Source organism: Mesoplodon mirus (genome assembly GCF_964341445.2).
Source record: "Mesoplodon mirus genome assembly, chromosome: 3".
In the NCBI taxonomy this organism is placed as follows: domain Eukaryota; kingdom Metazoa; phylum Chordata; class Mammalia; order Artiodactyla; family Ziphiidae; genus Mesoplodon; species Mesoplodon mirus.
Window position 1 is genome coordinate 182,475,939 of NC_138978.1, and position 16,678 is coordinate 182,492,616.

A 16,678-nucleotide genomic window follows, 5' to 3' on the forward strand; every position below is an offset into this window, starting at 1 on the left:
GAAACAACTTCAAACAGTCTAATATAAGTATAATTGAAATCCTACAAAAAAGGGACAGGAGATAGGCAAACAAATATTTGAAAATGCAATGGCCAAAATGTCTCTAAATTTCACGAAAACTATAAATCCACAGATTAGAAACTCAAGAAATTCCAAGCACAAAGAAACTGGAGAAAACAACACCAAAGCACATCCTAATCAAATCGCTTAAAACTAAAAATAGAGAAAATTGTAAAAGCAGCCAGAGGATAAAAGATTAGAACAACAGCAGAAAAAATGCAAACTAGAAGATGACAGCATAAGATCTTTAAAGTAATGAAAGAAAGAAAACCCTGTCAAGTTAGAATTCTATACAGCTCTCAAAAATAAAAACAAAATAGTACTTTTTCAGATAGAAGAATGTTGAAAGAATTTAACAGCAGTAGACATGTCTGTCATAAATGTTAATGTATTTCAGGCAGAAGGAAAATGATACCATATGGAAATCTGAAGCTATATTGAGGAATGAAGAACATTAGAAAAGGAAAGAATATGGGTAAATATAAAAGACTTTAAAAAACTTTAAAAAAATCTCTTTAAAGGATAATTTAGCATTCAGACATAATGTAATTAATAAACACGGACTAGATGGATTCTTTCACCTGAAACAACCAGAAAAAAACAAAAACAAAACAAACAAACAAAGGCAAAGTACTGGAGATAATGTTTTTCAAAGCAGCATACATCAGGCAATGAAGGACAGTGATCACTGAGAGAAGGAAAGGAAACACGGTGAGCCTTATAATGTCCCTAGCTTACTGCCTTGAGAGAGCTCCCAGACTGCAGAACAGAGAGGAAAAATCCATGCAGAGCCTGGTGGACTCCCTGAGTTGACATGCAGAGCTGAGAGTCTGAGTAGATGATGTTGGCTAGAATTGAGAGGACAGAGTACCAGAGAAGAGTACGTTTCACAGAGACAGAACTCCAGAGATCTAGAGATGGTCCACCTGGAGTATTCACAGAGTAAACTATCTGGGGCCAGAAAGAACCACCTAAAAAGATTAGCAGGAACCCCCGGGATAAGAAACATGAAAAACTATACCAATATATGTCATAATCAAATTGCTCAATATCAGTGATAAGAGAAACTTTTAAAAACAGCAAGAGTAAAAAACACATATCAGATACAGAAGAACATATTATTAATAGGCTAAAGAGAATAATTTTATATCATTAATAATTATAATAATTAATAATTATAATAAATTATATTATTAATAATTATACATAATTTTATCCCTTGTGGAAAAAGCATTTGATAAAATTCAACAACCATTCATGATAAAAACTCTTAGAAAACTAGGAGTAGAGAGGAGTTTCACTGACTTGATAAAGAACATCTACAAAAAACCCTACAGCTAACATATTTACTGATGAAAGACTGAATGCTTTCCCCCTAAGGCTGGAAACAAGACAAGGATGTCTGCTCTCACTGTTCTCATCCAGCATGGTGCTGGAAGTTCTAGCCAGTGTAATAAGCAACAAAAAGGAAATACAAGGACTTCATTTGGAAAGGAAGAAATAAATTGATTTCAATTTGCAAGTGACTTTTTTTTTTGTAGAAAATCCCAAGGAATTTACAGAAAACCTCCTAGAATTAGTAACTGAGCTAAACAAGATCATATGATATAAGACACCCACACAAAAAACAACTCTATTTCAATAAGCTAGCAATGTACACAGGGAAACTGTACTTAATAATACAGTACCATTTATAATTCCTCAAAAAACAAAACACTCAGGTACAAATCTAACAAAACATGTACAGAACTTGTGTGTTAAATTCTACAAAAAAATAATGAAAGAAACTACAGAAGACCTAAATAAGTGGAGTAATATATCATGTTCATGAATTGGAAGATTCAATAAGGAAAGGATGTCAATTCTTTCTAAACTGTTATACAAATTTAACACAATTCCTTTCAAAATTCCAGCAAGATTTCTTGGGTGGATATAGATAAGTGTATTTTAAAATTTATATGGAAAGGAAAGGAACTAAAATAGCTAATAAAATTTTGAAAAGAAGAATAAATTAGGAAGAATTAACTGTACCTGATTTCAAGAATTGTATAACTATAGTAATTAGCGTTATGTGGACAGACACAGAGATCAATGGAACAGAACAGATAAACAAGAAACAGACACACAAGCAACAGACAACTGATTTTCGATAAAGATACAAAAATAATTCAATGGAGGAAGGATAGTTCTTTCACCAAACAGTGCTGGGCAACTTGGCATCTACAGGCAAAAACATAAAATGAATGTCAACCTAAACCTCACACCTCATACAAAAATTAACCCACAATAGCTCACTAACACCAAAAGCATAATCCATGAAAGAAAAAGTCAGTAAACTGGACTTCATTAAAATTTAGAACTTTTGCATAAAAGAACCTAAGAAGTTGCAAAGACAAGCTACAGACAGTGAAAAAATATTTGAAAACTATATATCTAACAAAAGACTCACATCTAGAAGATATTAAAAGGAACTTTCAAAACTCAACAGTTAACGCAAACAAAAAAGAAAATCCAATTTGATCATGGGCAAAAGACATGAAGAAACATCTACCAAATAGGATACAGAGATGGCAAATAAGCTTATGAAAATAGGCTCAACATCACTAGCCATTAGGGAATGCACATTTTGACCACAATGAGATTTCATTATATACCTATTAGGACAGCTAAAATAAAAAAAAAAATAGTGATACTACAAAATGCTGATGAGGATGTAGAGAATATTTATCTCTCCTGCCTTCTGGTAGGAATATAAGATGGCACAGCTACTCTGGAAAAATCTGGTAGTTTCTTAAACATACACTTATTATACAACCCAGGAATCACTCTCCTGGGTATTTATCCCAGAGAGAAAAAAAATTACGTCTAGACAAAAATCTATACAAGAGTGTTCACGGCAGCTTTATTCATAATAGCCAAAAAAACTGTGTTTTAATTGGAGAACAGTTTAACAAACTATAATATTGAATACATTCATGCCAGGGCATACTACTCTGCAATAAAAAGAAGTAAACTATTGATGGTTGCAACAATTTGGATGGAGTGAAAAAAGTCAATCTCAAAATGTCACATACTGTATAGTTCTACTTCTATAACATTCTCAAAATGTCCAATTATAGAGATGGAGTACAAATCAGTGGTTGTTATGGGTTAGATGGTGACAGAGGAAGGGATGGATATGACTGTAGGCAGCACAATGGGCATCTCTGTGGTGATGGAACAGTTCTGTATATTGATTGTAGTGGTGGATACATGAATCCACGCAGCCATGTGAAAAAATGGCATATAACTATACACACACATTGTACCAATGTCAGTTTCCTGGTTTTGACATTATACTATAGTTACGTAAGATGTAACCACTGGGCGCAGGGTACATGGGACTCTTCTGTACTATCTTTAACACTTCCTGTGAGCTTGTAATTATTTCAAAATTTAAAAAAATTTATAAAAATTATATGCTATAAACCCTACAGTAATCATTAAAATAAAAGTACAAAGTATCATAACTAAGAAGCCAGAAAAAGAACACATAATCCAAGAAAAAAAGGGGGAGTAGAAAGTGAAGAATAAGGGAGCAAAGAAGAAGAGATGGAATATAGAGAAAATAAACAGTTAAGATGGTAGCTTGAAATCCAAACATGCCAACAATCACATTAAAATGTTCTAAATAATCAATTAAAAAGCAGGGATGACCATACTGGATAGACAAGGAAGGCCGAACTGTATTCTGCCTGATGGAATTGCTCTTTACAGATAAAGACACAAATAGGCTAAAAGAGAAGTATGGAAAAAGATGCTAGTCTAAAGGGAGCTGGAAGGACTATATCAATATCACACAATGAGTATTTTAGAGCAAAAAAGTCTATCAGGGATAGAGATGATCATTTCATAAAGAAGAAGAGGCCAGTTCATCACGGGAACATGATAGTCCTACATGTTTATGCATCTAATAATAGAGCCTCATAGTACATGAAGCAAAAACTGAGGGAATGGCAAAGTGAAACAAATTCAGTTATACTTGCAACTTTCAATATTCCCCTCTCAATAATTTATAAAACAAGCAGGCAGAAAATCAGCAAGGATATAGTAGATTTAAACAAGGATATCAACCAACTTGATCTGACTGATATGTAGAGAACACTCCACCCAACACTAGCATCATACATATTTTTCTAAAGTGCACACAAAACATTTACCAAGATAGACCATATTCTGGGCTATAAAACAAGTCACAATAAATTTAAAAGATTTCAAGCCATACAAAGTATGCTCTCTTGACCCACAATGGAATTAACTTAGAAATCAATAGCAAAGATCTCTAGAAAATTCCCAATATACTGCAACAAAATAACACACTTTTAAGTAACCCAAGGGTTAAAGAAGAAATCAAAAGAGAATTTAGAAAGATTTTACCTGAATGAAAATGAAAACACAAAACATAAAAAAATCGTGGGATGTTACTAATATAATACTTGCGGGAAGATTTATAGCACTAAAGGAGTGTATTAGTTGAAGAAAATATAAGAGAAAATCTTAGTGACCTAGAATCTCTTAAGATTGCTTAAATATGACATCAAAAGCACAAAGTATAAATGAAAAATAATGAATAAACTGGACGTCATCAAATTTAAAACTTCTGCTCTTTTGAATTACACTGTAAAGAAAATAAGGCAAGCCACAGACTAAGGGAAAAAAATTGTAAAACATCTGGCTAACAAAGGATTTTTACCCAGCATATATAAACAGCTCTTACAATGCAAGCTCTTACAATGCCCTATTAAAAAATGGGCAAAAGATCTGAATAGAGATATCATCAGGGTTTATACAGATCACAAATAAGCATACAAAAATTGCTTAACATCATTAGTTTAGGAAAGGGCAGATTAAAACCACAAAGTGTTACCGCTGTGTACCCACTAGAATGGATAAAATTGAAAAGACTGGCCACACTGAGTGCTGACAAGGATCTGAAGAGCAACCGGAACCCTAGGACTGGGGCAGAGCAGCAATCTGGTCTCAGAGAAAGGAAGCTCCACTGGGACGAGAAGATCTGGATTCTAGTTTTCACTCTTGAGGCTTTGGGAAAGTTTTCAATCCTTCTATCCCTATTATAAAATACCAGTAACAACTGCTCAGTCTATTTCATCAAGCTCTTGTGATGATCAGGTGAAGTACTGGGAAACTACTCTATAAATGTGGGGTACTAATGTTATTCTGTCAAAAACTACAGGAACATGAATATCTGCAGAAAGGCAATTTAAAGAAAGTGATAACGAAGATAAAATAATATCATGTTAAAACTTTTCCTGGTTTCTCATTGCCTTTATTTAATCTAGTTTAAGTACTTTCTAATATTTCAATATTTACTTACTTACAAGGCCTTCAAATATTTATAAAAATGTATCTGACAAATAATACACAGACGTTTGCCTAAATTAACGTTAACCATTAATAAGATTATACTACTCTCTATGGTGCTAAGCATTTCAATAACTAGTAAGTCAGTAAACTGCTGATATTTTTTAATATTTTAATTATTGTTTATCAAATTAGAATTTGGCAGTAAAAATCACTTTTCATAAAGACATTACTTATATATTAACAAATCAATCTTGACTCATTCAGTCTGGAAGCTTTGTAAGAATCCATGACTTCAGTTTTTCTAGCTCAGCTTTGCTTAACTCATGGTAAACACCTGGGAAACTATGAAACTTTGTGCTCACTCCTAGAGATTTTAACACTGAGTTTGTCTCTTCACCCCAAGAATGAAGAACTAACTCATCTGCGGTACCGTGACACTGAAATAATTCAGGAAGGACACCGTCACTTTTCTGAAGAGCCTAGAGAAGAGAACACAAAAATGGAGTTTAAGAAATTCATTTAAGAACATTATTCTTAGAAATCAGAGGGGGCAGAAAAACTCCAATTTAACCAAAGCTTCAACATTTAAAGCGGAAAAGAGGCAGTGGTAGAGCTCTCTCAGGTACATATTGATGGGCCAGGACCAGGAGCTTAGCTGGTTGCTGGCACCACTGGAGCTGCAGTTGTGCGTGATCTGGATTTACTCCGTAGAGGACTGTCTCAAAAATGGTCAAAGCATTTCCCGAAGAAACCTTGTGTCTTGGGAAGACAAACCTCTTCACATGGAGTGGAAAGAGGGAGGAACACAGAGCTCAGGTACAATCAAGGAAAAAATAGCACTCTTGCTCTCATTTCCATACCTGCTGGTTCTACTTCTGGTAATGAGGCTGCAGCACTATAATATGCCATACTCATAAATTAGGATATTGCTGAAAAATAGGTATCAGCCATGTAACTGATTCTTTGGTTTGATTATGTTCATGACATAATAAGCAAACCTAGTTATAATCATCTATATTTTAATATGTATGCAGGATACATATATAGCATACACATATTTTTTATCCTTTTCTCTTTGACACTTTGCTTAACAATAATCTCTGTACAAGGCACTTCCTAAACATGAATGACCAGATGGAATGTATCAATATAACTAATTTGAATTACCAGGAATGCTCTGTGAATCAACTGTTATTGTGTAATTATCAATGTTGTTTTAGTTTCAATGTGTGAATGTCTCATTTTTTTCTTCTGTTTTGTTTTTAAAATCTGGAACTTACCTGGTAAACAGCAGATTTCTTATTCAGAAAACTAGAAAGAGCAAATACTCCTGCCACGTCTTGATGACTTCTGTATGCTAAATGCATTGCCATGCACCCTCCCATAGAAAATCCTCCTAAAACAAGCAAAAATTCACTTATCAGAAAAAGCAGAATATATCTAACGATAATTTAGAACAAGATATAGCTATGTCAGACTTCCAGAAATATTTGGAGACCTAAAAGAGATACAGTGCTAAAGAGAAATTTAGCCTACTTTAGATCTCATGGAAAAAAACCTGCTATGAGTAAATAACACTGTTCTATCTATGTCAGCACTGGTAAAATAATTTGTTATAAAAGGAGCTAGAATTGAAAAAAGAAATCTTGGTCATCAAGTAAAAATATTTATTATATTTCAAAATATGAGTCATAGCACAAGTGTTATTTATTTAAACTTCTAGTGTCTACTTACATTTTGTTTATATTTGTAGGAATCCTCACACTGCAGCTACAATTAATAACATGCACCTTTCTGTCTTACTTGCCAAGCTATAAGCTCCATGAGGATTATATTTCTAGAGTTTGCCATATAATAGATGCTCAGTGATCTCTGAATTAGGAAGGATGATCAAAAATTTGGTGAGAAAGATAAAACATCTTTGTATTGTAATATTATTTTGAAAACTGACGTGATAGTATAATTCAAACATATATACCTATATGTCCTTTTAAAAAAGAGTTTGGGGAAAAAATATTCACTTGACAAATTTTTATTGTCTTTTATGTGCCAAACACTGTCACTGGAGTGACACTAGTCACCAGAGATGTGCAGATTAAAATACCTGGACCCTTCTGTTCAAAGGCGAAAACAGACACAACACAGAATATGGAGGTAGGTACCTGACGTGACATAGCAGAGAGGATGGCCCAGCTTCAGCTTAGAGACTCGGTGTGATATTCCCCAGCATGACTGAGAGTTAAAAGACATCTCACGATTTAAAAGAAATCCATATGTTACAGATAACAAGGCTGTAGGAACACAGTTTTTATTTTTTGGAGAAATTCAAGAGCTTGAATTATATTTTTTGCCAAATGTACCTAAGTAACATATTAAATGGGACTAGTATGACTGAGGAATTAAACATTTACTTTAATTTTACCTAGTTAAAATCTGAGTTTAAATACATGTGGCTAGGGGTTATCATATGGGACAATGAAGTTCTAGATAATCTAAGCTGCACCAATGATGGAAAAAAAGCTTTAAATTTCATAAATGGAGCAAAATGAAATTAATGTTCCATAAAAAAAAATAATGTGGCTAGTATCATTAAATGTGATCTTTTAATGCGATATTTTAAAAAAACATACAAAGATAAAATGTGAATAAAAATAGACCAGTGAGCAAAAACATATTTAAAAATTATTATAAAATCACACCTACTGAGAAAATTTTTACACATTAAATGCACCCACCCCATCACTGCATTTTTACTGACTAGGGTAACTTAATCATTTTATGGGATTTCCGAGCCCCCACAGCAAGAACAGCAACAAGAACAGCAACAAAACTAAGAAAGAAAACACTTTCCCACATATGAAATGCCATTACGAACAAAGGCATCCTTGAGACATTTAACCTCATGTTCAATTCTCCTAATTTATAATGAAGAAAAATGTACTCGTTGAAAACTCATTATTTTAAGATTCAATCTAAGTTCCTTGTCCATTTATAATCTCGTGAGGTAGCCTGCAATTCCTCACAAGCGATCTTTGACAATACAGTCACCTTTAACATTGCGGACACCGGTGTGAAAGGGACTTTATGTATTTTTTTCTAATGGAAGAAAATTTAACACAAAAGACTAGTTATTTCAATTCAATTTTCATCTAAGTGTTTAAAATGCAATATAAAATATACTGTTCAATAAGTAAATACCAAAGAGTAAACTCATTGTAGGTAATAGTTATGATGTATATTTATAGTCGCTGGTGAAGCATTAAAATGTCAAGAGTTAACATTTCAACATACATTTAAGATTAACAGGCTGAATAAAACATGTTAAAAAAGTAATAACCTAGTTTTTATGAAGTCTTTAAATTAAATAAAACAGTAATAATGTATAAAAACTGTACTGGGAAAACTAAGCTAATCTATCTGAAAACAAAGTCCAGGGGCGAGGGGGTGAGGGGGGGAGGCAGGGAACTTACAATTCAAGTTTACCGTCAATTGAATAGGATTTTAAAAATGGAATAAAATCCACCCTCCAACCAAATTGCAACAATTTTTCCACTTTATATATAATTATTTTTCAGAATGAACTGTGATAAAGTCTCAAAAATTTGGGAATATATAAATTATGCCCACCATATTTGTATATTTTCTCTCATATAAAATTGACAGGGTAAACAAAATATTTATCATCTTCTATGGAGAGCTGTTAAAACAGCGGTCCCAAGCCTTAAAAGTTCTGATAATTGTTGCTGAAGAAACGTACATTATTTAAGATATATATATGTTAAAAGAAAGTAGAAGGATGCTATCATTCTCCAGTTTTCCCTCCAAGAGCTTCAAAAGAAACTTATATAATGTCAGGAAAGTCAGCCTGGAAATTGTGGAGCTAGGTTTCATCTTGGTAACTGCAACTATCCCTTCATTTTAATTTTAAATCTTATTATAAAATTAATATGTTAATATATGCCCACTGTGTAAAGTATTTCCACCATACAAAAATAAAGAAAATGGGTTATCTAAAATCTCACTACTCACATATAATTTTGACGCTTTTAAAAATTCATTTTAACAGTTAAACTCACTCTATATGTACAATTTTATTCCTTACTTTCATGTAATACTGATTTGAATGTCTTTAAACAGAATTACAAAATTCCATATTATTTTTTTACTCCTTGAACACATACTAAGTATACTAAGTGTCTTCTAAATGTATGTATATAGTATATAATGGTTACATAATAGTCAGTTGTATTAATAGATCATTACTTCCTTAACCGCTTTCCTCATGATGGGTATTTAGAGCATCATAATGGGTATGTAGAGCATCCATGTAAATTATTCAGGTGTAATTCCAGAAGCACTTGATTATCCCTGCTTCAAAATTCTGATAATATTATCAGAGAACATGAAAAACTATACCAATAATCTGGTCATTATCATTTGTCAGGTTCTATACATCCTAGATCAAAGTTAAATCTAAATTACGTCAGTTTTCTCTTAACAACAAATTATCACCACCTAGTGGTTAGAAAAAGGAATCTCATTATGGTACAAAGTTCCTAAGTCAATGCATAGGATCTGGGTTCTAGTCCCAACTCTATTTTAGCCAGCAGTCTCTTTAAACTTTAGCTTCTTCTTATCTGAAATGAGAATAATTAATTTCCTACTTCACCTATTACAAGGGTCAAGAAAGATACTGTATATGAAAAAATGTGTATAATTTAAACACATTGTAGTGTTAAACTATATTCTTAATAATTTTCTCAGAATACAGAATCTGAATCCAGGTTTTAACAATAGCTATGCTGCCAAATTCAGAAAGTAATTTAAAAGTCACTATTTTATTGCCTGTGTTTCCCCTAATTTTTACCATACCCTCTGTAGAATCATGTGTGGTATTATATAAAAATAAATAAACTTTCTTATACCTGATCTTCTTAATATGCATAGTAAGGATTCACCAATGTCTCCAAGGAACACATTTAAAGCTTTTGCCCAGTTCCTCCTTTCTAACCAAAGTTTATTCTTTCCATTAAGAAATATATTTCCATTGTTGAAAACAAGAAAACAAAGGATTTTTCTTAGCTAAACTCCCAGTTGACTGCAATGTTCTTAAGTGTAATCTTACTCATCCTTTGTTTCCAAAGTCGTGAAACACTGTACGTGTTGGTCTTTCATCATTCTACTGGATCTATTGCATTTGCCATCTTCCTATTCCCCCGGACTTCAGACTAGCCAGCCTTCACAGTGTTGTCAGTGTAATCTTTTTAAAATGCTCATCTGATCATGTCATTCTCTGTATATAATTCAATAATCCTAGGAGTTGAAGCGCATGTCAAACTAGTAGTTCCTGAGAGATTTTAATGTGTCCCTTGTTTTCTTTCATGAATGTGTTTCCCTATTTGTTTACCAGTCATATTCTCACTCATTCTTTAAAACTCAATTGGAAATTATCTCTTCTAAGAAGCAGTTCCTAGCTCCCCCCCAAATCGACTTGTTCTTTAGAACACTTTACTTCTGTTATCTCCCTCATTATACTGTAAAGCTTTTGATAGTTTTTGGTACTCCAGCACTTAGAAGTTTCATTAACAATTTGGAAATTAAATTTAGTATGAGAAGTTTCATTTTTGACCTAAGCTGTGTAAACTACCTAGAAAAGGTGGTATATCATACTCTATAAAAACATTGTTTTTAAACTAAGTTTAATATAATATCACTAACCAAAATAAAACCACAGAAAAAGAATGGGCTGCCACCTACTCAAATATAGAGAATAGCTTTGTTTACAAAGCTATATTGGTTAAAATTACAATCTCAGAGAAAAGGGCTCCATGAGGACACAATGTGTGATATTAAATCTGAAATTTTATCACATATTAAACAAAATCAACAAGGATAACAATTTTGTACTACTATCTCTATTTTTTCCTTTAAAATAATTTATTTATTTATTTATGTTTGGCTGCATTGGGTCTTGACTGCTGCCTGCGGGCTTTCTCTAGTTGTGGCGAGCGGGGGCTACTCTTCGTTGCGGTGCGCGGGCTTCTTATTGTGGTGGCTTCTCCTGTTGCAGAGCACGGGCTCTAGGCGTGTGGGTAGTTGTGGCGTGCGGGCTCAGTAGTTGTGGCTCGTGTCTAGAGCACAGGCTCAGTAGGTGTGGCACACGGGCTTAGTTGCTCCGCGGCAGGTGGGATCTTCCCAGACCAGGGCTCGAACCCGTGTCCCCTGCACTGGCAGGCAGATTCTTAACCACTGCTCCACCAGGGAAGTACCTTTCCTTTTTAACCTTCTAATTTTTCTAGTTTTTCCTCTTATAATTAATTTTTTAAAATAACCTATGTTGTTTGTATATGTGTCTCGCATCTCAAATGCACTTTGCTTTGACGTCCCATTGGATCCCTCCTTCATTAAAATGTTATAAATAGCATTTAAATCTTACTTAATTTAAAATGTTCTATAATAGACACTTGACAAAAGGATTAAACCAGTAGAAAAATATGAAGCAGTAACTTCTGTTTAAAGAATCTACGAGGAATGAAAAAGAAAGAGGGAAGCACAGCACATATACTACTGAGGAAAGAAAACAGCTGGTAGGGAAGGAACAATGAGCTCCTGAGTCTCCACAGGGCAGCACTGGTCCAGCACGGCCTTTCTGTTGTCTGGAGAGACCATGCAGAAGGTGGTATAGAGAGTGTTTAATAACAGCAAGAAAATTTCTTCAACATTACCTGCCAAGCACATTTCTAAGTATTTCACATGAATTGACTAATTGAATTATCACACCTCTGTAAGATAAGTACCATTATCATCATCCACACACAGAGGTTAAGGAAACTCATATACCTACAAAATAGTAAATCTAGGATTAGAAACCTGCAGTCTGAGTCCAGAGCCCAAGTTCTTAACCATGTTATACTGCTGTCAGTTGCACTCATGCATTTGCAATTATGATATTCAGAACTCAGGAAATGCATGTACAAATATTTGAATAGATAATATTTTGCTTCATGTGCCATGTTTTCAAATAAGTGAGAAGTTCAGTTAGATCAATAGGACAAAAAAAAAAAAACTACAAGAGAAAATCCCTATAGGACTAGAATGCTATTTCCTCTATGCATCAATAGCTAATCCATGTAAAGAAAAAGGAGGTAGTATAAGTAATGTTTTGTCATAATAAAAGAAAGTCAAGAATCACATGTATTTTGGCATACTTGTTTAACTCTACAGAAATGTAAGTGAAGATTTATTTTCATTGACTGGTTAAATAACTAACAGTAAAGTAACAAGGACAAACAACCTTGCATCTGCACCTCTGTCGTCTCTTTCATATCTCAAGCTAGGAAAAAGGCTTTATAGGAGTTCATAAGCTCACCTCACAAATTCTAAAAAAGCATTTTTTTCTTTCCCAATTTTTTATATTCATAAGTGTATATAACTATCCTATTATATGCATTTTGTAATAAATTTCAAATTTTATAATTTTATAATAGAATAGTTTATAACCCTTCCAAAATGAAATTTTGTTAAAAATTCAGTGGAGCTTTGATAAAACATCGACCACATTACTGATTGCTTTATAAATAAGATCATCTTTTAACAAGGTTCTCTTGGTACTTCAGAAAATAATTAAAACCTTCCATGATATGGTAGAAAGAAACTAAAACAAACTCCAGATGAATCAAATAATTAAATATTTAAAAAATTATAGAAAAGCCAGTAGAATACCTATTTGAATATTTATTCAAGTCCTAGAGAAATACCTTCTTAAACTGAGAAATTATTTGGAAAAAAATAGACAATTAAAAATAGCTTTCTTGTGTCAAAACATAAACAGAATTAAAAGGAAAATAACAAATTAAGTGCATATTAATTACTTTTGTTTACTTATTTTTAGCAAATATTTTTCAAGACAATATTATTCAGCGAGGTATAATAAGATGGACATTCTAATACAGGTGGGAGAAGTATCAATTGGTACATTTTTTTCATGAAAGGAATTTGACAAGATGTATTAAGAATTTTACAAGCGTTCAGTTAAATGGAAGAACCATGGGCTTTGAAATGAAGTAAACCCAGATTCAAAAGTCTTATCAGCTCTCCGACCTTACAACAATCCATAACGTCTTTTCAGAGATGAATAAGATGAAGTAACTGATGGATACAGGGAAGGGCAAGGAGGAGGGATGGGGCAAGAGACAAGCAGACAAGCAATTACAATTCAACGCGATACGTTCTTTAACACATACATTAGAAGTACGATTAGTATATTTTCTATGTTTTTATGTATGAAGATTTTATAATTTTAATTTAAAGCAATTTATTATAGTACTAATATTGTGTTTTCCCACTGTCATTGCATGACTTCAGGATCTCATTACCCTATAATCATAAATTCAGTAACTGGTTTTCCCATACCCAAATTTTTATCTCTTCACTTACCCCTTCTGCCAGATTAATTTTCCTAAAGCACAGTCCTAACTAACTATATGACTCAAAGACATACTTCAATCATCTCTCCTCAATTACCTATAGAATAAAGGATAAAAGGGAACCAGAAAGTATTTATTGAGAGTGTAAAATGAGCCAACTGTTTTACAAACATCATATCCCAGTAAAATAGTATTTTTATAATATTATTATTCCCACTTTGCAGATGAGGTAGCAGAAATTCAGTGTAGGCAATTAACTGATGAACCAGCTAGGCAGTGGTGGACTTTAGATTCGACCCATTTTGGTCACTATACCATTATGCTCTTCAGGCTGTTAGTCCAGCTATCAGATCAATAGGCATTTTCCAGTCAGACAACAAACTTTCTGCTAAAGCCATCTAACATCCAGACAGACAAAAACAAGCACTACTTTTTTTTTTACTTCTATTTACCATTCATATTACTCTCTATGTTTAGACCTCTACACTATAATAGTTAAAATTTTATTTATTTGCACATCTCAAAATCTCAAATGCTTCTGATACTTTCCTATTAAATTGTTCTCTAATAGCCCCAAATACTTATGACCTCTTTTCATCTGAACTCCTGTGATATTTAACTACTTAAGTCATCAATTTACAGATCAGGTCATGCCACTCATTATAAATGTTTAGCTCTGTGCTAGGCATTGTGATGGGTCCTGAGAAATAAAAATAAATACAGATGATCATTCCCTTTGAAGAGCTGTCAGCTATACTGCTTTAGGGCAATCATCAAGGCTGGCTGGCCTTACAGTTACCATTTTAAGTACCTCATGGGCTCTTCTAGGTTGTAAGCAACTGTGGCATTCCTGTTCTATTTATCGGTGTGTCTTTGAGCATCTAACTTACTGCCAGACACACAGTACTTAGAAACTTAGAAAATATTTGCTAAATCATTGAATGACAGAATCTGTTACACATTCACATAGTTTGAATTCTATCTTGTAACTGTTTCATGATGCCCTAGACTGAATTGGTGCCCCTTCACCATGCTCTTCCCAGTACTCCCATAACGTTCTGTATTTATCTCTGTGACACAGATGTTAAACAGAGAAACATAGAAATATAGAGTTAAACACTGATGAGGAAACAGAGGCCCAGAAAGGTGATGTTACTGTACTGGAGGGCACACTGCTTTTAACTAACAGAAGTGAATGCTGAAGCCAAGACAGAAAAATGTATTCCATCCATTATATCATATTGCTTCTCAACTCAATGAATAGTTTAGTACTTCAATAAACACAAAGGAAGTTTATTAATTTGCCCAAATCCTGTCTACACAGGATTTCAATGTACATTTTAATGTTGTTTAGAACATGATGAAGATACTTAATTTGCTTTATAATTTCAACATTAAATACAACTCATTATAAATTAAATAGTTATTGGGAAATAACTCTTTAACAAAAATCCATCCTGTATCATTCACATTCTATACAGTTTATCTTATTTTTGTATGTATTATAAAATAGTTTATGCATTTTATGATTGCAGAAAAAGAAAGGGGTGTAAGTAGAATAAAGCTTATATAAAGGCATGCTATATCCCCTTGGGAAGAGAGATTGCTAAAGACATGTTTAACAAAAGTTTATGAATACCTTATTCCTACAATATTAACTCCGAAGAGTATACTTTTCACGAATTTGATGTTATATTTTGACTATGTACTCTAATTTATCTTAATTATGGCGATAGTAGTTTAAACATATAAATTTTAAGCTAATTAAAATAAAATGTTTTAAAAACTGGAATGAATAATCTCTTAATTGAAAATTAAAGTAGAAAGAAAATTTTTACCGCCATGGGAGTCTTAAAGTATGTTATTATTAAAAAGAAAATCATTTAAAGCTTCATGAGCTTTTGCTTATAATTCTATTACCCGTAAAATTCTTAATATGTAAAGTTTATCTGAAAGTGTGAATAGGTCAAATGATATACAAAGTGCTTCTAAATAATGTTCCAAGTAAAATTCAATGTATAGAATTACATAAAAGTGAAAAAAGTATTTAAATTCTCAACATCTAAAGATCTTACCTACTAATATCCTGTTCTTCTTGATACCACTTTTTACTTCACTATCAATCAAATCTGTAAGCACCTGACACATTACATCAATTGATTCAAGGTGTTCTGGGCAGTCATTAGATATTTGAAATCTGTCAAACCATACATTGGAGAATCCTCCTTTCAAAGGAGTATATGGCCTGTTTAAAACCAAAAAAAGAAAAAGAAGAAATTAAAATAGATGTTTTAATTTCTAAAAAATTAGTGTTTTGAATAATTACAATTTCCTCCAAGTTTTAAAAGTTAAATAATTCACATTAAAAATATTCCCATGCTGATTGCCTTAACTCTTCTATACTTACCTTGGTTCTATTAACATTTATTAATGCCAGTTCATCATCTTAGTTCCTCCATCTTTTAAGTTTCATAAATTCTCCAGAAAATCCCCATGAAAAAAGGGTAATTATTTATTGTGTGTGCATGTTATTTTTTCCACTCAATTTAAATGATTATTTAAATATTTACAGCTAAATAAATAATGTCTGGCCATGCAAAAAGTCAATGCCTCAAGAGTAGAAAATATGATTTACCAAAATGCTTTTCAAAAGGTGGTTAGTTTGTAGCACATAAGTATGAAGGCTACGTTAGTAATTTAAAGGTTTCTTGATCACATCCAGGTAGATTATCCTTAGAATAGGAGTCTTCACAGTATTTTTGTTTTGTTTTGTTTTGTTAATCAAGAGTTGGAGCTATTTTATTTTTAAATCTTCTCAGGAACCTTGA

At 32.8% G+C, this 16,678-nt stretch overlaps 1 protein-coding gene across 3 annotated transcripts in view; it reads right to left on the reverse strand.

Moving 5' to 3' along the window:
* LYPLAL1 (lysophospholipase like 1) overlaps nt 1–16,678 on the reverse strand; it is a 45,788-nt gene that overhangs the window by 14,008 nt on the left and 15,102 nt on the right. Inside the window, exons 3-5 of one of the 3 annotated variants that reach the window (XM_082614614.1) lie at nt 15,926–16,095; nt 6,705–6,820; nt 5,855–5,903 (exon numbers count right to left, since the gene is read on the reverse strand). In XM_082614614.1, the coding sequence (XP_082470740.1) occupies nt 5,855–5,903; nt 6,705–6,820; nt 15,926–16,095 (335 nt within the window). Of the gene's footprint in view, nt 1–4,960; nt 5,904–6,704; nt 6,821–15,925; nt 16,096–16,678 lie in introns of those variants that run through there. The other 2 variants (XM_082614616.1, XM_082614615.1) reach the window with 2 other exon arrangements.